Source organism: Oryctolagus cuniculus, chromosome 6 (assembly GCF_051225735.1).
Source record: "Oryctolagus cuniculus isolate XC-2025 breed Fujian yellow rabbit chromosome 6, ASM5122573v1, whole genome shotgun sequence".
In the NCBI taxonomy this organism is placed as follows: Eukaryota; Metazoa; Chordata; class Mammalia; order Lagomorpha; family Leporidae; genus Oryctolagus; species Oryctolagus cuniculus.
In genome coordinates this window covers 44,648,674-44,673,028 of record NC_142872.1, presented here as the reverse complement: position 1 = coordinate 44,673,028, position 24,355 = coordinate 44,648,674, and the positions used below count along the sequence as shown (strand labels likewise).

At 40.5% G+C, this 24,355-nt stretch overlaps 1 protein-coding gene and 1 pseudogene across 8 annotated transcripts in view; one reads left to right on the top strand and one right to left on the bottom strand.

Annotated features, from left to right (window-relative positions):
* SGCD (sarcoglycan delta) overlaps nt 1-24,355 on the bottom strand; it is a 1,076,594-nt gene that overhangs the window by 388,028 nt on the left and 664,211 nt on the right. For all 8 annotated transcript variants that reach the window (XM_051844412.3, XM_002710335.6, XM_089336164.1 and 5 more), the window contains one exon: nt 16,974-17,162. In XM_051844412.3, the coding sequence (XP_051700372.1) occupies nt 16,974-17,162 (189 nt within the window). The remainder of the gene's footprint in view (nt 1-16,973; nt 17,163-24,355) is intronic.
* LOC127490906 (U2 spliceosomal RNA) lies at nt 1,228-1,400 on the top strand (annotated as a pseudogene).

Sequence of the window (24,355 nt, the reverse complement as noted above, 5' to 3'; positions counted from 1 at the left end):
AGAGACTGGCTCCATGCCTCTTCCCCATCAGGAGCTTTGAACTCAACTTCTATTCTATATGCAATCTTCCCAGCTCTTCCTAATGCTGTCTCAACGTCTTCCCTCCAAGTTTCTATTAGATCTTAGCTCTCCAGAGATACACATACCGACCTTTGTCAAAATAAGCCATGCCCAGTTTGGCATCATCCCATCTATCTCCTTCAGAGGGACACATCACAGCCAATAATTATTTTGTTTATTCAGCAATGTTTCTTTTTTGGCCATCTCATTCATGAGAATGGTTATAATTCACTGTTACGCAGAGTTCTATTAGTAGATTAAGTTGAATCAGCAATAATATGTACATATAAAATATGAATGATTGTAATTCTTACAGCAAAGATCATTTTCAGCAACACTCAAGTACCTTGCATTTAAGACTCGACTACTCATTACTTTAAAAGTGAACTTATGACTCTGTCCTGAATTTTAGCAAGTAAATTTTAGCATGTAAATTCTATTCATCTTTACAAAAGAAAATTATCCAAGTATTTTGTGCTGATGGTAATAATAGGTAACACTAGTTGTCTACAATGCTTTAGTTACTTCAGGTGTTTCTAATCTTCATCACAACTCTGTCATGCAGATATTATTATAGCATTACTACAAGTAAGGAAAGTGAGACTCCAAGAAGCCAAGCGACCTTGCCTGTACCACCCAGCTTATCGGTAGCAAAGCTGAGGTCTTCCCTCTCTAAAGCCTGCTGCATCACATCCCATCTCCTGGGTAAGATCACACTGTTTCACCTCTCAGGATCCTTCCCAAGCACCTTCTGGCAGTGCAACTTCCAAGCACAACAGAAATCAGCCACGGGTCTGAGCAGTGTGGACTGACAAGATTCACTCCAGTGTAATTAACTCTGCCAGTTGTGAGGCCTCTTAACCTCTGTGAGTTCAATAGCTAGTTCACCAAATAAAATGAATAAATAAATAAAATAGAATAAAATAAAATAAGGAATGTATCCTCCCACAATTCTGGAAGTCAGAATTCTGAAGTCAAGATGTTACCAGAGTGATACATCCTCTGGAGGCCCAAGAGAAGCATCCATGCTTTGTTCCTAAGAGCCCTCAGCAGTTGTTGGTATTCCTGAGTTTGGGGCTGCATCATGTGAGCCTCTGCCTGCACAACCTTATGGCTTCCTCCTCTATCTGTGTCACACCATCCCTGTCTCACTGTTATCAGACATTAATCACTTCTCGGCCTTTTGGCTAAGATCAAGTGTAGTATACAGACACTAGTCACTGAATTTAGAGCCCACTCCAATAATTCAGCATCAATCTACTCATCTGAAATCCCTAATACAGAGGAAACTTGTTTTCCCAATGAGGTCCTAGTCTCAGATTCCAAGGATTAGGCTTTGGACACACAGGTTGAATGTCTGCTATTTAAAGTGCCTGGGCCCAGAAGTGTTTCAGAGTTTGGGTCTTTCTGGATTTCTGAGTATTTGTACATATATAAAAGATGTATTGGCAGTGAGTATTTGTACATATATAAAAGATGTATTGGCAGCAAGCGAAATCTAAACATAAAATTCATTACATTTTATATACACCTCATATAGATAGCTTGATTTTAATTTAATGCAATACTTTTACTATACATGCACTCTGACTGTGACTCATCACAGAAAGTCTGGTGGGGGATTCTCTACCAGCAGTGTCACATTGGTACTCAGAAGGTTTTGAATTTTGGTCTATTTCTGAATTGAATTTAGGAATATTCAACCTGAATCCTTTTTGAGACACCTATTCAAGCTACTACAGCTTCTCATCACACATATAAGTATTAATTTCAAAATTTTTCACCTAAATAAAATTATCTTTTAATTCTATTGTCCACAAACCTTTTGAATTACCTGTGTACTCTCAGAACGTTCTAATTCTCTCATGAACAAGCAAATTCTACATGCACTTCTCTTTAATCTAGGCAGGACTTTTTGTCTGCTTATCTGCAACATGGTAGAGCCAAAATGATGCTATCCGGCTTGAGTCTAGGTCAAAACAATGTCATACACTTCCACCTTATTTAAGTAGCACACATACCACGTATCCCAGCTACCACACAGATCATGCCCAAGTTAGCCCACCCACCTGCAATAGCATATGTAGGTTGTCTGGGCAGCTAAAGTCCAGGCTGACTGCCAGCAGTAACTTCCCACCCAAATAAGTAAACACACCTTGAGGTGATCCTACCCCCAACTGTTGGGTCACCCCGAGTGCTGGCGTTTCCAAGCGTAGGTGTTAGACATCAGAGAACAAAGACAAGCCATGTCCACTGAGCTCTGCCCAAGCTGCAGGTCAATGAGTAAAATGAATCACTACATCTGTATGTATCCATTAAGTATTAGGATGGTGTTTGTTTAGCAGTGCTCAGTTAAGCCAAATAGTCATTAAACAATGGAATGAATTAAGAGAATTAAAAGAAGCGGTGAGAGTTTGATGGAGTGGTTAAGATGCCACTTGGGATATTCATATGCCATACTACAGTGCCTAGGTTTCACTGCCAACCCCACTCCCAATTCCAGCTTCCTGGGAATGTGCACCCTCGGATACAGCAAATGATGGCTTAAGAACTTGGGTTCCTGCTAGCAGTGTGGGAGGTTTGGAATGAGTTCCAGGCTTTGACTTCAGTATGGCTGAACAACTATCACAAGCATTTGAAAAGTGAGCCAGTGTGTGGGAAAGCTCTCTTTATCTGCCTTTCTGTCTCTCTCCCTCTGCCTAATAGTAAAATAATAATGTACTTGATATACATTTCCTGACATTTGCCTAGTTAGATATGCAGTGGCCAAACACAGACCCTCACTCAAGTGAACATACACACATAACTAGAGGAAAAGAAATGCTTCCATCTCTCTCCACCTGAGTCAAGGAGTACATGAGGATCCAGCAATCAGACACAGAAACTAAGTGATCTTGGACAACATCATATGTGTGTCCTCTGGTCTAAACTGCCTGCTTTACAGACTGGAAGGATGAGGCTAAGAAATAGTTCCTGACCCTCTCTCCTCAATGTACCACTTCAGGCAACACTGGCCATCTTGCTTCTCACAGGCCAATGAAGTATCTACCACAACCTCATTACCTTCTCAATTGAGAAGACTATAAGGAAGAGAAGAAGGAATGACTATGTGGAAAAGGCACAAAGCTGCTATAAACACAGCTGTTGTTGGCTATTAATAATGAGATGAGAAACTTAAAATTCATTTTTTCAGGTTAAATTGTTCTATATTTGTTTATTTTTTAAATATTTATTTATTTGAAAGAGTTACAGAGAGGAAGAAATGGACAGAGATCCTCTATCCACTGGTTTACTCTCCAGATGGCTGCATCAGCTGGGGCTGGGCCAGGCTCAAGCCAGGAGCTCCATCCTTGTCTACCATGTGGGCGCGGGGGCCCCATGATGTTGGCCGTCTTCTGTTGCCTTCCCAGGTACATTAGCAGGGAGCTTGATATGGAATCGAGCAGCCAGGATTCAAACCAGTGCTCACATGGGATGCCAGTGCCATAGGCCATGGCTCTGCTCACAATGTCATAATGCTGGCCCTGTTTATTTTCTACTTTAATTGATACATCATCTTTAGGTCTTGAAAAGCATCTAGGTCATAGAAAGGAAAGGTGAAAATTGTCATAAGAGAAGGAATGACAACATTTTTTCTTCAAGTACCTTAGCATGTCCTCCAAAACCTAGCTAAAAGGCAGAGGAGTAGATTCTAGATAAGTTCTGTAATAAAGACTATTCTTTGATCATTAAAGTATCCTTCATATGTTTTATCATGACAGCTACTATATGTACGTGACTGCTGAACATGTGTGATGTGGCTAGTGTGACTGAGAAAGTGAAGTGTTAATATTATTCACTTTATTTATTTTTTTGACAGGCAGAGTTAGACAGTGAGGGACAGAGACAGAGAGAAAGGTCTGCCTTCCGTTGGTTCACCCCCTAAATGGCTGCTACAGCCGGCACGCTGCGCCCATCCGAAGCCAGGAGCCAGGTGCTTCCTCCTGGTCTCCCATGCGGGTGCAGGACCCAAGCACTTGGGCCATCCTCCACTGCCTTCCCGGGCCACAGCAGAGAGTTGGACTGGAAGAGGAGCAACCGGGACAGAACCGGCGCCACAACGGGACTAGAACCAGGGGTGCCGGCGCCACAGGCAGAGGATTAGCCTAGTGCACTGAGGCACTAGCCATATTATTCACTTTCAATTCCTTAGTCAACAGCATCATTCCAGAGAGAGTATTTATAGAGCCACCCTGCACTTAGAACTCCTGATTCAGGTGAACCAAATGACAGGAGACTTCCTCACATTTACTGATTCTTTCAACATTTTGAATACTTGAACATTCCTCAGTTTTCTGTGGAAGGATTGACCCTGGAGGTCTCTATGGTAACATGTCTCTCGGGATTTTCAACTTCTCTTTTCTGGCTGTTTAATGCCTCAGTGGGTGAGAAGAGATCCCTGAAATGTGGCCACAATTTCTGATTTCTCAGAGTGATTCAGAGTTCACAGCAACAGGATCAAAAAAACTAAAGAAATCCATGTGAGCGGATCTGTGTGATAAAGACTAAAATATTTCTATCATTTTATTTTTTTTTTTTCCAAATCTAGCACCTTAAAATTAACTTTGGCTATATGAAAACTCAAACAAGTGGCAAAGATCATGAATCATTCCAATAGCAGGATAAAGTTGCACAGCGATTTGTTTATAACTGGAATTCAAGATCCCCAGTTTGACCTCTAAAGAATCTCTTTAATGTGCTTCCTGTTTGACTTCATAAGCATTACCTCCCACTCAGATCACTGGCCACCATCTCCAGCTGCAGGGGCCCGAGACCTCAACACCAGAACACGTGTCTGAGGCTCTCTGACCAAGTTTTTTTTTTTTTTTTTTTTTTTTTTTTTTTTTTTTTTTGACAGGCAGAGTGGACAGTGAGAGAGAGAGACAGAGAGAAAGGTCTTCGTTTTGCCATTGCTTCACCCTCCAATGGCCACCGCAGCCAGCACGCTGCGGCCAGTGCACCACGCTGATCCAATGGCAGGAACCAAGTACTTATCCTGGTCTCCCATGGGGTGTAGGGCCCAAGCACTTGGGCCATCCTCCACTGCCTTCCCTGGCCACAGCAGAGAGCTGGCCTGGAAGAGGGACAACTGGGACAGAATCCGGCGCCCCAACGGGGACTAGAACCCGGTGTGCTGGCGCCGCAAGGCACTGCCCATTTCAGGGGTATAACCAGAATGCTTTCTCTACTTTGAACACCACTCAAAAAGCCTTATCCATCCTTTGAACACCACTCAAAAAGCCTTATCCATCCTTTGAGACAAGGCTTAAGAGTCTCCTAGTACCTACTAACTTTAGTGCATTTCTCTTTTCAAACATCCTTAAAATACATACCAATTCTGGAAAATATTTTTTTAACTTTTATTTAATGAATATAAATTTCCAAAGTACAGAATATGGATTACAATGGCTTCCCCCCATAACGTCCCTCCAACCCGCAACCCTCCCTTTATCCACTCCCTCTCCCCTTCCATTCACATCAAGATTCATTTTTGATTCTCTTTATATACAGAAGATCATTTTAGCATACATTAAGTAAAGATTTCAACAGTTTGCTCCCACACAGAAACATAAAGTGAAAAATACTGTTTGAGTACTAGTTATAGCATTAAATCTCAATGTACAGCACACTAAGGACAAAGATCCTACATGAGGAGTAAGTGCACAAGGACTCCTGTTGTTGACTTAACAAATTGACACTCTTGTTTATGGCCTCAGTAATCACCCTAGGCTCTTGTCATGAGCTGCCAAGGCTATGGAAGCCCCCTGAGTTCACTGACTCTGATCATATTTAGACAAGGCCATGGTCAACGTGGAAGTTCTCTCCTCCCTTCAGAGAAAGGTACCTCCTTCTTTGATGACCCATTCTTTCCACTGGGATCTCACTCGTGGAGATCTTTCATTTAGGTTTTTTTTTTTTTTCCCCCAGAGTGTCTTGGCTTTCCATGCCTGAAATACTCTCATGGGCATTTCAGCCGGATCCGCATGCCTTAAGGGCTGATTCTGAGGCCAGAGTGCTGTTAGGACATTTGCCATTCTATGGGTCTGCTGTGTATCTCACTTCCCATGTTGGATCATTCTCTCCCTTTTTGATTCTATCAGCTAGTATTTGCAGACACTATTCTTGTTTATGTGATCCCTTTGTTTCTTAGTCCTATCATTATGATCAATTGTGAACAGAAATTGATCACTGGGACTAGTGAGATGGCATTGGTACATGCCACCTTGATGGGATTGAATTGGAATCCCCTGGTATGTTTCTAAGTCTACCGTTTGACGGTAGAGTCAGCTTGAGCATGTCCCGAATTGCACATCTCTTCCCTCTCTTATTCCCACTCTTATATTTAACAGCGATCACTTTTCAGTTAAGTTTCAGCACTTAAGAAGAATTGTGTATTGATTACAGTATTCAACCAAAAGTATTAAGTAGAACAAACAAAAAAATACTAAGAGGGATAACATATTAAGCTGCTCATCAACAGTCAGGGTGAGGGCTGATCAAGTCACCGTTTCTCATAGTGTTCATTTCACTTTAACAGGTTTCCTTTTTGGTGCTCAGTTAGTTGTCACCTATCAAGGAGAACAAGTGGTATTTGTCCCTTTGGGATTGGCTTATTTCACTCAACATAATGTTTTCCAAATTCCTAACAGGGATCACTTTTCAGTGGAAAATATTAAAATAATACATAGTGCTGGAAAAGCTGGACATATATATGTAGAAAAACACAATTAGATACCTACCTCTCACCATATATAAAAATGAACTCAAAATGGATCAAAATGGATCATAGTCCTAAATACAAGATCTGACCATGAAAATGCTATAAGAAACAAAGTTGATACATCTTATAACATTGGTATGTGTGATGATTTTTACATATAAGATACCAAAAGCATAGGTAACAAAAGCCAAACTAGATAAACGGAATTATATCAAGACCTGGAGTGTGTCTGTGCTGCAAAGGAAACCATCAACAGAGAAGATACAGCATAAGAAGATATTTGCAAGGCACTTATCCAGTAGAGCATTAATATCCAGAAAAATATCAGGAACTCAAAAAACTCAACAAAATAAAACAAGCAATGCAATTAAGAAATGGACAATGAATCTGAAAATACAGTTCTGAAAACAAAAAATACAAATGGCCAATAAATACATGAAAAAATTCTTGGTATCATTAGTCATCAAGGAAATACAAATCAAAGCCATACTGAGGTAACTCCTCACCCCCATCAGACCGACTGTTATTCAAGACAGGCAGCAGCAATGCTGGCGAGGATGTGGTGAAAGGGGAACTCTGACACTTTCAGTGGGAATGTAACTTAGCGCAGGCTGCAAAGAGAACTGTATGGTGATTCCTGCAAAACCTCGAAATAGAATTCCTGATCCCGTAATCCCATTACCAAGCATATAGCCAAAAGACATGGAATTATTTTATCAAAGAGGCATCTGCCCCACCAGGTACACGAAAGCACTGCCTGCAGTATCCAAGGTATGGAATCAAACAAGGTGTCCATCACTGAATGGAAACATAATGTGGTATATAATCACAGTAGACTAATATTCAGCCAGAAAAACAATGAAATCCTATTATTCATACCACATGCAGAGGACAGTGAAAGAACCATATACAGTAAGACAAATACTACATGTTATCACACATATGTGGAAGATAAAAAAAGAAACTCAATTGTGGCCGGTGCCGCAGCTCAATAGGCTAATCCTCCACCTAGCGGCGCCGGCACACTGGGTTCTAGTCCGGGTTGGGGAGCCGGATTCTTTTCGGGTTCCCCTTCTTCCAGGCCAGCTCTCTGCTGTGGCCAGGGAAGGCAGTGGAGGATGGCCCAAGGGCTTGGGCCCTGCACCCCATGGGAGACCAGGAGAAGCACCTGGCTCCTTCCTTCGGATCAGCACGGTGCACTGGCTGCAGCGCGCCAGCCGTGGCAGCCATTGGAAGGTGAAGCAATGGCAAAAGGAAGACCTTTCTCTCTGTCTCTCTCTCTCACTATCCACTCTGCCTGTCAAAAAAAGAAAGAAAGAAAGAAAGAAAGAAAGAAAGAAAGAAAGAAAGAAAGAAAGAAAGAAAGGGAAAGAGAGAGAGAAAGAGAGAGAGAAAGAGAGAGAGAAAGAGAGAGAGAAAGAGAGAGAGAAAGAGAGAGAGAAAGAGAGAGAGAGAGAGAGAAAGAGAGAAAGAGAGAAAGAGAGAAAGAGAGAAAGAGAGAAAGAGAGAAAGAGAGAAAGAGAGAAAGAGAGAAAGAGAGAAAGAGAGAAAGAGAGAAAGAGAGAAAGAGAGAAAGAGAGAAAGAGAGAAAGAGAGAAAGAGAGAAAGAAAGAAAGAAAGAAAGAAAGAAAGAAACAAACAAACAAACAAACAAACAAACAAACTCAATTGTAACACAGAATGGTGATTACTAGACTCTGGAGAGGGGATGTTTAGAGGGAATGTGGACACCAGGTACCCAACCAGAGTGACAATGAAGGAATTCATTCCACGGTGTTACACAGTGTACTCACATGACTATAGTCCATCATTTCCTGGCCTGTGTTTTATGAACAAAGAGAAGGGCCTCTGAGCTTCTAATCATAAAGTAATGTCAAAGAGGAAATGCCGATTAGCCTGATTTCATCAGATTATACTGTATGTATGTATTGAAGTGTCGGACGACAGCCCCTAAAACATGTACAATTATTGTTAGTTAGTATGTAAAATTAGAGGGCTGGTGCTGTGACACAGTGGGTTAATCTGCCACCTGTAATGGCAGCATCCTATATGGGTGCCAGCTGAGTCCCAGCTGCAGCACTTCTGATCCAGCTTCCTGCTAATGGGCCCTGGAAAGCAGAAGACGGCCCAAGTGTTTGGGCCATTGCACCTTGGAGAAGGCCAGGAAGAACTTTCTGGCTCTTGGTAGCCATGTGGGGAGTCCATCAGCAGCTCTCTGTCTCTCTCTGTCTCTCTCTGTCTCTCCTTTAACTTTTTTTTCCTCTCAAATATTTTAAAAACGTAAAATGAAAGATGTCAAGGCAAAAAATAAATAAGCTTATATACGTGGTATTTTTTCCTGGTAAATTATGAGCTATTAAGGTGAAGGATTGTTTTAAGGTATTCTTTAGTTTTTAGACAAAGCATAGTATACTGCAAAAGTAGTGTGCTTAGGAAATAATTCGTAAATTCAAGCAAGCATGCCCACTAATTTGTGTAAGCTTGTAACTTTCTTGTTTCATCTCATTTTTGTAACAATTACAATATTAAAATCGTCCTTGATGACTGACATTCTTGCAAAGGTACAAAGTATCTCAAACAAAGTAGACGAAAGAGAGGCATACCTAGGGCTGACCACGGAACAAAAGGAATTTTTTGCATTTTTTTCTGCATTACAATTTTCATGTTGCTTTAAAAATAACATGTTGGTAATTTTTCAGGTTAATTAGCATTTGGGCTAATGGATTAAAAATGGACATGATAATCAAAGGACTGAGACGGAGGCATGACACTCTCCATATTGAAGGCTCTCTCCAAGACCCGAGTGAAGCTGGCATGTGCCCTGAAGTGGGTGCTTCTCACATACACAAAATAGAATCCCAGAGTGTCAGGTGGAAAGTTTTACTGATACTAAGAACATGTTTTCTCTCATTTGTTTACCTAATCTGTAGAGTAAGCAGAATGCAGTCTCCTACTTCTAATCTATTTCACATTCCTCATTACTCTTCTCATCTCGTGTAATTAAAGAGTAGCAGGTAGCTGATGCACACAGAAGGGAGTATCTGTGTTAAAAATACCTTTTCATAATCAAATTCAAGCACTCATCTCATTTATGATCTGTCTACCTTAATAACTCAACTAATATTTCATTTTAAAAGCCAAATAAAGCTCGATTAACCCATCTTTATATATTTAATTTAGAGTGACTTCCTATTCATAATTTTCCTCCACTCATTCATCAAAAAACATATTCTAAATATCCACTATATGCTAAAGTAAGTGTTTAAAGATTGGGGTAAAAGATGCACAGTTTCGGCCGGCACCGTGGCTCACTAGGCTAATCCTCCTCCTGCGGCGCTGGCACCCCAGGTTCTAGTCCCAGTTGGGGTGCCGCATTCTGTCCGGGTTGCCCCTCTTCCAGGCCAGCTCTCTGCTGTGGCCCGGGAAGGCAGTGGAGGATGGCCCAAGTGCTTGGGCCGTGCACCTGCATGGGAGACCAGGAGGAAGCACCTGGCTCCTGGCTTCGGATTGGCGCAGTGTGCTGGCCGTAGCAGCCATTTAGGGGGTGAGCCAATGGAAGGAAAACCTTTCTCTCTGTCTCTCTAACACTGCATGTCAAAAAAAAAAAAAAAAAAAAAAAAAAAAAAAAAAAAAAAAAGGAAGAAGAAAGAAAGAAAGATGCACAGATTCACTTTCATCTTCTGGAGCTTGCAGCCTGGCAGTGGAGACGGACAGGAAAAGAAGTGACTGTAGTGTCAAATGCTCTCCCACTCCTGGACACAAGGCACAGCAAAGCACAAGGAGGGTAGTCACTGCCCCTATCTGGGAGAGCTTTAGAGAGAACAGACAAGAAAATATCTTTAAAAGGGCAAAGAGGATTGCAGATGAGTTGTATATACAATTTTGAAGTTAATTCTGTCCTTTCAAGGGAAAGGAGTTGAGACCAGCTGCTTAAGTAACAGGACTGTGTGAGTGAGGTGACATTGCTTTCCCCAGCAACAGCCGGACAAGGCATCTTCCATGGACCATGGGCATGGAAGCCAACAACCTGCTGGGCTGATATAGTTCCTTCTCTGCAATTTCACCTGCATAACAAGAGACTAGGACAAGTGGGCATGAGATTGAAGGGCAAAGGTCGTTATATACGGAAGATCAAAGGGATGCAGGCTGCAGTTCTAAGGACCTACAAAACTTGAGTGACACAGGGAGTTCATCAGTAGCAGGAAGTGTAGAGGGAACCTGGACTTCAAAGTAGGTCCTCAGAGGTAAGACTTAGGCCTTCTGGATCAGGAAAGCTGGAGGGAGCGCATGCATCCCCTAAGAAATCTGGGCTCTAGACAGAGCTCTAGTCGCACTGCTTAGAAGCTCACGCCTGGTTCCACTGGCGTCCTGAATTCCGTGAGGTCCCATTCCCCTTCCTCCTGCTCCATGGATATCCTCAATTCCTTCTCCTTGAGTTGGTTTGACTGGGTCACAGTGCTCTGAGCATTCCCAAAACAGACCATGTGTCAGTGTCCTCAGTTACGGGACACACCGGCCATTCTCTCTGCTTTTATTGGTTCACAATGTGTCCAATTTCCAAGTATTAGAACGCCTTCCTCTGACCCTCAGTGGATCGTTATCTTACTTTGAGGTAAATAAATCATGTTTTAGACACTGCACTGAACAAACTCAATTTGTCATCATGAAAAATAGCACTTGGAAGATGGGCAACACAGTGTACTGATTAAGAGCATGGGCTCCAGAGCCAGACTCCCTGAAACCCAACCCCAGCTTCATCAGTCACCAACTGTGTGACCTTGGGCAAGTTACTGCACTTCTTAGAGTCTTTGCTTCCTTATTTGTAAAATGGAGATGATAATGGAACCTACACTGTATGGTTTTTTTTAATGAGAAATATGTGGGAAAATTTTAACATTAGTTCTGTTTATTATTAAGTAAATGAACATTAACTTCTCACATGATCACAAACAACAATGGTTTGGATTTTGCAATTTTAATAAATGTAAAGAGAAATAGAAATCAGGAAATCCATCTAATAGTTACAGATAGCCACAGTTTACTGAGGGGCCTGCCATAAGCCCACTAGCAACCAGGTATTTGATCTCCATTTTCTCTTGTACACAGTTTGCAAAAAACAATTTACAAGAAATAAACACATATAATAGGTCTTCAAAAAGTTATGCATCAATTTCAAAAGTTTTTGCACAAAATTAATCTGTGAATTTCATTTTCCTTGAACTTTTTCAATACTCCTCATATGGAACATGACTATATTTCAGGCATGGACTAAGGTTGTAAGAAAAGAATGAGGGCCCAGTAGGTTAATCCTCTGCCTGTGGTACTGGCATCCCATACGGGCACTGGTTCTAGTCCCAGCGGTTCTACTTCTGGTCTAGCTCTCTGCTATGGCCTTGGAAAGCAGCAGAAGATGGCCCAAGGGCTTGGGCCCCTGCACCCATGTGGGAGACCAGAAGAAGCTTCTGGCTTCGGATTAGCGCAGCTCCAGCCGCTGCGGCAATTTGGGGAGTGAACCAGCAGAAGGAAGAGCTTTCTATCTTTCCCTCTGTCTATAACTCTACCTCTCAAACAAATAAATAAAATCTCTGGGGAAAAAAAAAGATACACTAAAGAAAATAATCGAAGGAGAGCTCTTCTCCTGAGAACTTCTCAGGGCAGCTCGCACGCTGAAGCTAGGTCAGAGAACCCAATTATCCACTTTGGTTCCATTACCTACAAGGTAAGGATGCTTGATAAGGTGACTGCTAAGATTTCTATTTCATCTAGTTTTATATGAACTGGGGGCAAGAGATCGTGCCATCTTTTGATGACCCTTAAGCCATTTTAGTTTTGCTACTTAATAACAACTTGTGCTAAAGGATGGTACAGATTACCTATAGCTCCATATTTTGGAAGGTCGTTGAGGCCGGGTTATATGGATTGGGATATTGGATGTGTGGGGAGAAGCAATAGCCCTCTACAGAGTAAGATTTCACACAACCAAGAGAAATTCCAAAGAAAAATAGTCATGTCCAAATAGAAGTCTTACAGCACACCTAGTCCACTTATTCACCTCTATACTGATTCCCCAAGGAGAAAGGCAATGTGGTTTATAAGTTACCAGGTACCAGAACCAGATAGCTTAGGTCTGTATCTCTACTCCATCATTTCGTAACTATGCCATCTTAATTCAAGTTACTAATTCCCCCCACTCCTTGTAAAGTTGGTACTGTAATAGTAGCTCCCTAGATAAATGTCAGTTCAGTAATTTTTGCAAATTTCAACAGCACAGTGACTTGTACAAAAGAGCCTACAAAAATGATGATGATTCAAATACTTAGATAGAACACTATGTGTCAAGCTCTGTTCTAAATACTTCAGATTTATCCTTCCTCTGATCTTCACAACAATCCTATGAGATAGATATTACTATTACTCTAAGAAAATGGCAGCAGAAAAAATGTTGACAAATGTGTCTAAAGCCATGTAGTAAGTGGCAAAACCCAGAACTCCATGTAACAAGTCTGAGTCTTTAACCACTGCACATTTGTGTATATTCTTTCAGGACTTTCTGTTGCCAACACTGGGTTGTCCTGCTATAAATGCTTTCAGTGAATTAACTCATGGAATCTTCAGAACAGTGTTCAGATAGGAACACTGGTGCAGTACTGAGTTTACTATAAATGCTCATGCTAAAACAAAGGAGCAAAAGAGAAGGGGGCTGCAGGGAAGTCACCAGCTACAGTGCAAAGAGAAGTGAGATAACAATTGGCCACATAACTACCCAAAGCAGAAAATTGTGACTGGACACCCCAGATGGAAGCAGAATTTGTGAGCACTGAACACCAAACATAACGAGGCATTTGCCAGCTTCAGCACTTCGCTGAAGAGATGCTTCATTGCAGCAATCACGAACAGTAGGCACAGGCTAACAGCAATGTTGGGCTTGGAAGCCAAGCAACACCGTTTCATGTATTAGTTGTCTATGTTTCATCAAGTCACTCAACCTCTTTGAATACTGACTTTCCTTTGAGTACAATGGAGATAACATTACAAAGTTTGCAGAGTTGTTTCGAAATTAAATCGGAGAGCATTGATGTCATTTACAGTGATGAGCCCTAAATAAGCCTAATAAACATTAGTAACTTTGAAAGTACAGTGCATAATACAGTAAATAAGGTGTGTTTACACTAGAGATAACACACACACTCTCCAACCTAGAAAGTGAAAATAAACAACAGGCTATTCTACTAAGCGCAGAGGAAAACAAATAATTTTCCTCTGAATCAAAGATAACTTGGTTGGATGTTTGCGCAGATTGCTATCTTGGAAGGAGTCTTCCATTATACAACCCAGGGAATAGCACAGAGCATAAGGCTGACAATAACACAAAATCCTAGATATCCACTCTTGGATAAACTGCCAAGCCATCAGAAACACTTTCAGATGACCTCACTATCTTGGTTCATTATCTCTCAGAGGGTTTGATTACGTTGTTAGCTTTCCCAAAGTCCAAACTACAAAATATCCCAAGCATACAAAATAATCCTGTGTTCCTATTGGTGAATATTTGTAAATATCTGATTCAAATGCTTTGCTGTCATCTCATTGATTTCTTTTGTTCGTTCAACTCACATTCTCAAATTAAGACTGGTTAGGGCTGCACGTTCTTTTCCTCACATCTTCACTGACAGTAAATTACTATTTGTGCAATAGAAACATAATTCTAGAAGAATATATTTTATACTATGATTGATGGAAAATATGCTTTTAGCTTACAGGGCAACACCAATTTTCTAACACTTTAGTTCTATCTGCTCAAATGCTCTACTGCTTTAAAATCCCAATTATTGCTCATAATGGCACTATTCTTACCTCAGTAAGTACCTGGTTTGGTAAAGTGCTTGAAACTCTCAACTTTAGCAATCAATTTAGTTAACTACAGGAAATAGCTGATTTCATATAGATTATTACCTTAATGTCATATTGCTCCCCAAGTTCACATACACTCAGAGTGAAGTGGTGTGCAATATACATTTTCCTATGATACACATTTACATATGTTTCAATTAAGATTGCCAGATAAAATGTATTTCAAAAGCTTTATTTATATACTTTCCTAACTATGAAGTTTCAGTAGATATTTTCTGCCCCTCTTGACTCTACATCAGTCAGATATTATGAGTGAAGTTAATACTGAACTAGGGTGAAAAATACAACACATGGAATTAGGGCAATTACTCTCAAGTAAGAGATTAAGGGGTCACATGAGTTCCAGGTAAATTCCACTGGGGAGATAATCAATTAAATCTTGCTTCATGTGCTCTACCATCCAATCATCTCAGAAGCCAAAAACTGGTACTTTTCAAAACACCCTCTGATCCCTCAACTCTCACCAGTATTCAGGGTTAGTCAATTCCAACTTTCAAATCTCTTTTGATTTTTTAGCCCCCATGCCACTCTCCCAGCTTCAGCCTTGTCCTGATTAATATTATAATACACAAGGTTTCCTATTTCACAAATTCTGAAGTAGGAACTAAGGACATCACAGAACTGTCACATCAAAACTTGGTAATTGTGGTCACTGATTTGAGATCAAATGGATTGAGGATACTTGATAGCCCTAAGCTCCAATAACCTTCCCCATTCTACAGCATTCCCACCCATGCACTATCTAGACTCAAAATTGGTTACATCTTTCTACCATGATTCAACACTAGACTCTTATTTAAAAAGAAAATAAATCCAAGTTCAAAAAATGATTATTGAGTCCAACTCAGAAACAGAAGTATGTTCCAATATTTTAGAACACATGAACTTGGATCCCAACAATCCCATGAAAACTGACCCATATAATCTTCTAAGTTATTTTTCCTATACAGCTTTTTTCCTATTATTTTAGAAGAACCAAACTGTTTCACAATTTATTGTTAACAAGTAACTGCTTGATGACATAGCTTCCTAGCTTTAACCACAAATGATTAAAAGTCAGTCATTCTGATGCCTGAACCTATTTATCTAACCTTGGCTTACGGAGACCCCATTCAGTCAGCACCAAGAGGACCTATCATGAGCAACAGGTGAAGGCAAGTACAGGAAAGATGTAGCCCTTACCCTTCTCAAGCTTTAGTCTGGGAATCACACATGATGACAGGTATTTAGAGAGTTAAGTATAAGAGATGCATGAACAGACTATACTTAGCACAAAGGAAAGGTTTTGAACCAGAGATGCTATCCAAGCAAAGGCAAGGAAGTCTGACTCTACTTACGGTATTATGCATAAAAAGGAACTCTGTAAATCAGAAACTGTGATGCCCACTAACATCTTTCAGATTTTCACAGGAAAGCCTTACTGTTAATGTTGTTACGCTTAAATTTCTTTATCAGATAGATGTGTTTTGATTGCTCATCTCATTAGTGACTTCTGACATCAGAACAGGAAAGCAAAGCATCCTCAGGGCAGCAGCTTACTGCTCATGCGCTCCTCACTAATAAATGAAGTCACTTACATTGCTGGCACGGACTGGAGTTGCTAAGGGAAAATCCACAGAATGACTTCAGAAGCCATTTTTCCAGGAGTTTCTTTTCATTAGAATTTCAGCAAATCAATGCCCAGTTGGTACAGGGCCCCTAAACACCAACAGCAAGAATTTCTTCAAAGAAGCCTATACCCAAATTCTTCAAATATAAGATACAGCTATAGTCCTCTCATTTCCATCTCTCCCGCACAGTGGCAAGACTTGCTATACAACTGAAGAGATTCTCAGATTACCACAGGGCTGGACAATCAGGTGTAGACAATTTAAATTTGTAGACCACATCATACTATTAATCTAATGTTTGATCACCACTGCTTCACAAACTTTTGTATAATCTCTACTTGGTATTATTCCATATTTATTCCTGCATTATTAAAAGTGCTTCAAAGCTTAGGATATGGAAACACAGCACAACAAAGGGAAAACATACAAGAGTTAGTAAAGAAGGAAGCACTGAGATCAGATAGAAGCCAATGCCCTTATTCAATTTAAATAGAAATACTTTTCAACCCAAGCATCTGGTAGTAGGATATGTTGAATCCTACTATCGTTACTTTCCCACATTTTTCATCATCATGCACCAACCTTCCTTTTTCCTCAATAAGAACTAAAGAAATCCATGTGGGTGTACTTACAATTGTGAAGTTCATGACTTTGAGGATCCAGATGGTCATGGCCAAGTTCACCAGTATTAAAATCATGAGGAGCAGGACAAAGAAATACAGGCATCTCTTCCGCCAGCCGTAAATCCCCACTTTGTATACCTGTGGCCCCTCAGCACTGGGCATGGTGCTCCGGTGGTGCGTGTACTGTTCCTGAGGCATCTGAAACAAACAAGGCAAGAGAGAAGCACTCCCATTAAACTGCTGAGAAAAAGGAAAAGGAAAAATCAACTGATGAAGAGATATGGCTGGCTGCTGTCTGTACATTTCCACCCTCCTGGCAACTCCAAAGAACGGCTTCTTCTGGACCTAAGTAGCTCCTCTGCGTGCTTGCTTGAATGCGCTCCTTCTTGTGCAGCTCATCACTTCCATTGTGTCTCAACATCAACATTTACACCTATGCTGGGAGGACAGGGACTCCCAGAAAGTGATTGTCCAAATGACCCTTAAAATTCCAGCATCTTTACTATGGATATACTCAAAGGCCTATCAAAGGCCTGACAGTTAAATTTGCAATGGTTCTGAGAAAGTACATTAGCCTCAATAGTTCATCTTGTACAGTATAGTGTCAAAACATTATTCTAGCAATTAATTTGGAGTTAGGAGTATAGAAAAGAAATCCTCCAAGGCTTTCATTCTGTATTAAGACAGCTAGGGGCAAAAATAATCATTTTGACCTTTCCTGTATTTCAGTTTAAAGGGGTCCAGGTGGACACACAGTTCAAGTCCCACTTGACTCAGGAATCTTCAACAAGTGTGATACTTCACCACTCTCTGATTTAGCCCTTAGGAATTAGGCAATTCTAACTTTTATTCATCAACTTATTTAATAAATTTAAAAAGGCTAAAAGTCAAGTAAGATATGAATATGCCTTCCAGGAGCTTACAGGCTAACGGGATCATGAATGCACCAAACACTGACCATGGTAGAATGAGTTAAGTTACAAAACTAATCACCTTAAAAGTCAATACACTTTCCCAAATTCCTCCTATTAACAAAAATGATCTTTGTACCAGCATCTTTCATTAAGTAGCAACACAAGTCTAGATGAGCTTAGCACTTCTACAAAATTCTAAAACAAATTCCAAAATTAAATACAAGTTGCAAAATTCATGTCATCTAAAATGGAAACTATCTGGCTACTATAAAAATATTGATTTGGTACAGTTAAATTGCACAGATGTGGCACCATGAATTTGAAACAGGGTCTTCTGAGTGCAACATCCCAACCTGCCATGAGCCATGTGAAAACATGGCCTCTTCTACTCTTTGCAACCTTTCTGTAAACATTTTTGCTTCACATAGGCATCATGAAAGCACACTGCAATCCCTCCAGATAAGGGCTGCCTCTGTTTTATTCTTAGCCCGCAACAATTAAGTTAGTAATAGGTGGTGCCAAAGTGACCAAGACGACAAATGAAAATGTGAAGACTAAAATCACGTATTGGTTACTAGGCCATCTTCCAGATGGTTCAGGAGATGATTATTAGGTAATCAACCTAACACATACAATCTAAACATTCCTTAGGGAAACCATAGCCATTAGACATCAATGGAATTCCATTAGAAAAAGTCAATTCTGATTCACAGTCAACTACAATGGTCTGTGAAGGCCTATGTGACACCAGTCTCATGCAAAACATTATTCTTAGCTGCTGAAACCAGTGCCTAATACACATATACATTTCAATGTATGTGTCTGCAATGAATGAATGGGAAACGTGAATGCATAAATCATGACCCAATGAGTGATTTGTTTTGTCCACTACAAGCTTTGCTGTTGTCTTCAGGTGTACAAAAGTCTAAGCTCTTGTATGCAAATTTCTTTTTTTTTTCCAGATCATCTGAAAATGTCTTCCTTTCCCTTGATTTTTTTTATTTTATATATTTTTTTTTATTTAGTAAATATAAATTTCCAAAGTACAGTTTATGGATTACATTGGCTCCACCCCCATAATTTCCCTCCCACTCGCACCCCTCCCATCTCCCACTCCCTCACCCATTCCATTCACATCAAGATTCATTTTCAATTATCTTTATATACAGAAGATCGATTCAGTATATATTAAGTAAAGATTTCATCAGTTTGCACCCACACAGAAACACAAAGTGTAAAAATACTGTTTGAGAACTAGTTATAGCATTACTTCACATTGGACAACACATTAAGGACAGATCCCACATGAGGAGTAAGTACACAGAACTCCTGTTGTTGACTTAACAATTTGACACTCTTGTTTATAGCATCAGTAATCTCCCTAGGCTCTAGTTATGAGTTGCCAAGGCTATGGAAGCCTTTTGGGTTTGCCGACTTTGATCTTATTTCTACAGGGTCATAGTCATAGTGGAAGTTCTCTCCTCTCTTCAGAGAAAGGTACCTCCTTCTTTGATGGCTCCATTCTTTCCACTGGGATCTCACTCGCAGAGATCTTCCATTTAGGTCTTCTTTTTTTTTTTTCCCCAGAGTGTCTTGGCTTTCCATGCCTAAAATACTCTCATGGGCTCTTCAGCCAGATCCGAATGCCTTAAGGAATGCCTTAAGGGCTGGTTCTGAGGCCAGAGTGCTGTTTAGGACATCTGTCATTCTATGAGTCTGCTGTGTATCCCACTTCCCATGTTGGATCGCTCTCCCCTTTATTCTATCAGTTAGTATTAGCAGACACTAGTCTTGTTTGTGTGACTCTTAGACCTATCAGTGTGATCAATTGTGAACTGAGATTGATCACTTGGACTAGTGAGATGGCATTGGTACATGCCACCTTGATGGGATTGTATTGGAATCCCCTGGCATGATTTTAACTCCGCCATTTGGGGCAAGTCTGATTGAGCATGTCCCAAATTGTACATCTCCTCCCTCTCTTATTACCACTCTTATATTTAACAGGGACCACTTTTCAGTTAAAATTTAAACACCTAAGAATAATTGTGTGTTAATTACAGACTTCAACCAATAATACTAGAACAAAAAAAAATACTAAAATGGATAAAGTATTATATTGTACATCAACAGTCAGGACAAGAGCTGATCAAGTCATTGTTTCTCATAGTGTCCATTTCACTTCAACAGGTTTCCCCTTTGGTGCTCAGTTAGTTGTCACCGATCAGGGAGAACATATGGTATTTGCTCCTTTGGGACTGGTTTAATTCACTCAGCGTAATGTTTTTCAGATTCCTCCATCTTGTTGCAAATGACTGGATTTTGTTGTTTTTGACTGCTGTATAGTATTCTATAGAGTACATGTCCCATAATTTCTTTATCCAGTCTACTGTTGATGGGCATTTGGGTTGCTTCCAGGTCTTGGCTATTGTGAATTGAGCTGCAATAAACATTAAGGTGCAGACAGCTTTTTGTTTGCCAATTTAATTTCCTTTGGGTAAATTCCAAGGCGTGGTATGGCTGGGTTGTCTTGTACACGAATTTCTACTCCATGCTCTGAAGTCACTGGGTTTGCAGCTGAGCAGTGAGTTTAGTGCTGGAAGATGACCTCCATTTCATCAGTCACCTTTTGACTATCGTCCTATAGATCAGGGAAGTGTTGTAAGAAGCTGAGAGCACAACAGTCACCACACACTGACCTTTTTTATACCCCAAGATCAATTAGAAATGAAAGGAGTAGCATATAACCTGAAGCAAACTGGGTCTTTATTTTCTCTTAAATCTTATTCTGTGAAATAGGAAATGTTCACAGAACCTTAGAATCACATCTCAAGGCTCTGTGATTGGAATCATTCATAAAATTAGTTGATTAAAAACAAGTCAAAACATGTATATATGGCTATGGTTTGTATTAAGGTAAAGGTAAGAACAATACAGGGACTTTTTTTGTTTTTTTTCTGCTTAATGAACACTAAGACACCCCAAAATGAGAACGTAGCAACTACTGATACCGCCAACATGTTGGCCTTCTTCTTGCTACCATTCACTGCAACTAATGATGTCATATAACATAACTATAAATCAGTTATTTATCAAATTGTCATTTCAGTCAATATTTATAAGAGGATGAAGACAAGAAAAAACTCTTGTGATTTTTTTTTCAATATAGAGTGTTGGAACTTGAAAAAATACAGTTATTATCCCCGCCAAGGGTTCTCAGTCCTGGATTTATAGCAGTCACTCAGGTTAATCTAATAACAACCACAGGAACAGTCTCCAGATAGCAGTACTTTCCAAGACTACATCAGATAGTTCTAAGGACAAACAGGATTGCACATCATTGGTCTACAATAATACAGCCCAGAACTTATTATTTATTCAACCGAATTTGAAATTTGAATGAACCTTAACAAACGCACATTCTCACGTCCTCTATTACAATCTGGGGCTCAGTGGGCTTTGAGGCACAGAGGTTAAGTGGTGGCCTGGGTCACCTGCACCACCCAACATCAAGGATGCAGTTCTAGGCTCCAGGCTTCGCCTGACACAGCCCTGGCTGTAGTGACCATTTGAGAAAAGAACCAAAGAACCAGTGGATGAAGATCGATCTCTCTCTCTCTCTCTCTCTCTCTCTCTGTTTCTGTCTCCTTCTCTCTATGTGCGTGTGTGTGTGCATTGCTATACCTATGGCTTTCAAGTAGCTGAAACTAAACACACATTTAAAAAAAAAAAAAAGAATCTGAGGCTCAGAAAGAAAGGTTAAAAAAAAAAGTTCCCCAGAGGATTCTAAGCATTTGGAACAACATCTAAAAAAATTGTTCAGTTTTTATAGTATAATCATTTAAGGACAAAACTCTTTGAAAGAAACTCTTGCTTGTCCAAGAACAAATCAAGCAAGCCACTCTGCTGAAAGCAAGAATGAGGGTGGGGCTGCCCTTGCAGCAGCTCTGCAGGGCCCTTGTTCTCCTGGAAAGACCTTTGTCCATCCCTACTGAGGAGCTGAGGGGCTCAAGGACAGGAAGAAAGAGCTCCTTTCCATGTTACAGAACAGATTAGCAGCTGAGCAGGGAGAAGAATTCAGATCCTTTGCTGCATGATGTCATAACCAGTTCTGTGTATCATACAGCTCTTGCGTCTCCACCACAGCCCTTCAGTGAGCCCCATGAAACAGAAAACTCTAGTATCCGACTCTGCAAAGATTAGGGAAGGCAAGAAGCCATTTTCTGCGAAGGATTAGAACAGGAGGTCTAGCCAGGCAAACATAAGGTAATGGATACATCTGTTTTCAATAATCTTGCATGAGATGGGGAAATTTAGATATGCTGAGTAGATTAATTTTTCTACTCAAAAAACATGCTGAAATGATAAAAATGAAAGAGAAATAATCTCCAATCTGAGTTTTTTCTTGTTCCTTCCAAAAATAAATTGCTGTCCAGGGAATCAAGTTGAAATTTCAATTCCTCACTTGAATAGGCCCCTTTACAGATCCAGGAAGGCCCCAAGGATGCATGAACATTGTGGAATATTTCTGTCAATTGCAAAAAATAAGACATTTTAATTGCAACTAAGCTCTATCTTCTTTTTCTTTTTTTTTTAAACTTTTATTTAATGCATATAAATTTCCAAAGTACGACTTATGGATTACAATGGCTTCCCCCCCATATCGTCCCTCCCACCCACAACCCTCCCCTTTCCCACTCCCTCTCCCCTTCCATTCACATCAAGATTCATTTTCGATTATCTTAATATACAGAAGATCAGCTTAGTATACATTAAGTATGGATTTCAACAGTTTGCTCCCACACAGAAACATAAAGTGAAAAATAGATGATTTTTTTAAATGATGATGAAATCAGAGCAGACCTATTGTCATGTTTAATCCCAGTGAGAGTCAAGTTGGGAATTGATAATTTCTTTTTTTTTTTTTTTTACAGAGGATGAGTTTAGTATGCATTAAGTAAGGATTTCAACAGTTTGCACCCCCATAGAAACACAAAGTGAAATATATTGTTTGAGTACTCGTTATAGCATTAAATCTCAATGTACAGCACATTAAGGATAGAGATCCTACATGAGGAGTAAGTGCACAGTGACTCCTGTTGTTGACTTTACCAATTGACACTCCTGTCTATGGCATCAGTAATCTCCCTATGCTCCAGTCATGAGTTTCCAAGGCTATGGAAGCCCTCTGAGTTCTCCGACTCTTATCTTGTTTAGACAAGGTCATAGTCAAAGTGGAGGTTCTCTCCTCCCTTCAGAGAAAGGTACCTCCTTCTTTGATGACCTGTTCTTTCCACTGGGATCTCACTCGCAGAGATCTTTTGCCAGAGTGTCTTGGCTTTCCATGCCTGAAATACTCTCATGAGCTTTTCAGCCAGCTCCGAATGCCTTTAGGGCTGATTCTGAGGCCAGAGTGCTATTTAGGACATCTGCCATTCTATGAGTCTGCTGAGTATCTCACTTCCCATGTTGGATCACTCTCCCCTTTATTTACTCCATTGGTTAGCGTTAGCAGGTACTAGACTTGTCTATGTGCTCCCTTTGACTCCCATTCCCTTCACCATGACCAACTGTGAACTGAAACTGATCACCTGGAACAGTGAGATGGCATTGGTACATGCCACCTCGATGGGATTGAATTGGAATCCCCTGGTGTTCTCCCTGATCGGTGACGACTGACTGAACACCAAGAGGGAAACCTGTTGGAGTGAGGTGGACACTATGGGAAATGGTGGCTTGATCAGCATAGCCCTGACTGTTAATGAACAACTAAATACATTATCCCTCTTAGTAGTTTTTTTATCTGTTCTACTTAATATGACTGGTTTAGATCTGTAATTGATGCACAGTTATTCTTAAGTGTTGAAAATTAACTGAAATGTGATCCCTGTTGAACATGGTGGTGGGAATGGGAGAGGGAAGAGATGTATAATTTGGGACATGCTCAGGCTGACTTGCCCCAAGTGGTGGAGTTGGAACCATATCTTCTTTTTCTATGGTGATTTCCTTTTATGCTGAATGGCCTTGGAGGATTTATCACTTGGAAGCCCTGATTAAGCGGAGGTCAGTGAGGAGCTCACATAGCTTGTGGGCAGTGGAATCTCTGTGACTGGCAGTCATTTCCCTATAGAGATGCCTGACTAGTAGCTGTCCTAGCAGAGCAACACCTTCCCAAAATACTCCTCTTCTCATGGCATTCGGCCCCTGTCACCCAAATGGGAGACCCTGGATGAAGCTCCTGGCTTTGGCTTGGCTCATCCCTGGTCATTGTAGCTACCTGGGGAGTGAACCAGAAGATGAAGGCCTCTATCTCTCCCTATCTATCTGTAACTATAACTTAAGAAATAGATGAATAAATCCTAAAAAAAAAAAATGAAACATGTGCTGGCCTTGCACATACACAAAAAGAAAAATAAGAATACCTATAGTGACCAGAACCATAAACATACAGGCAATAAAGGAGTGAAAAGCTGGTGA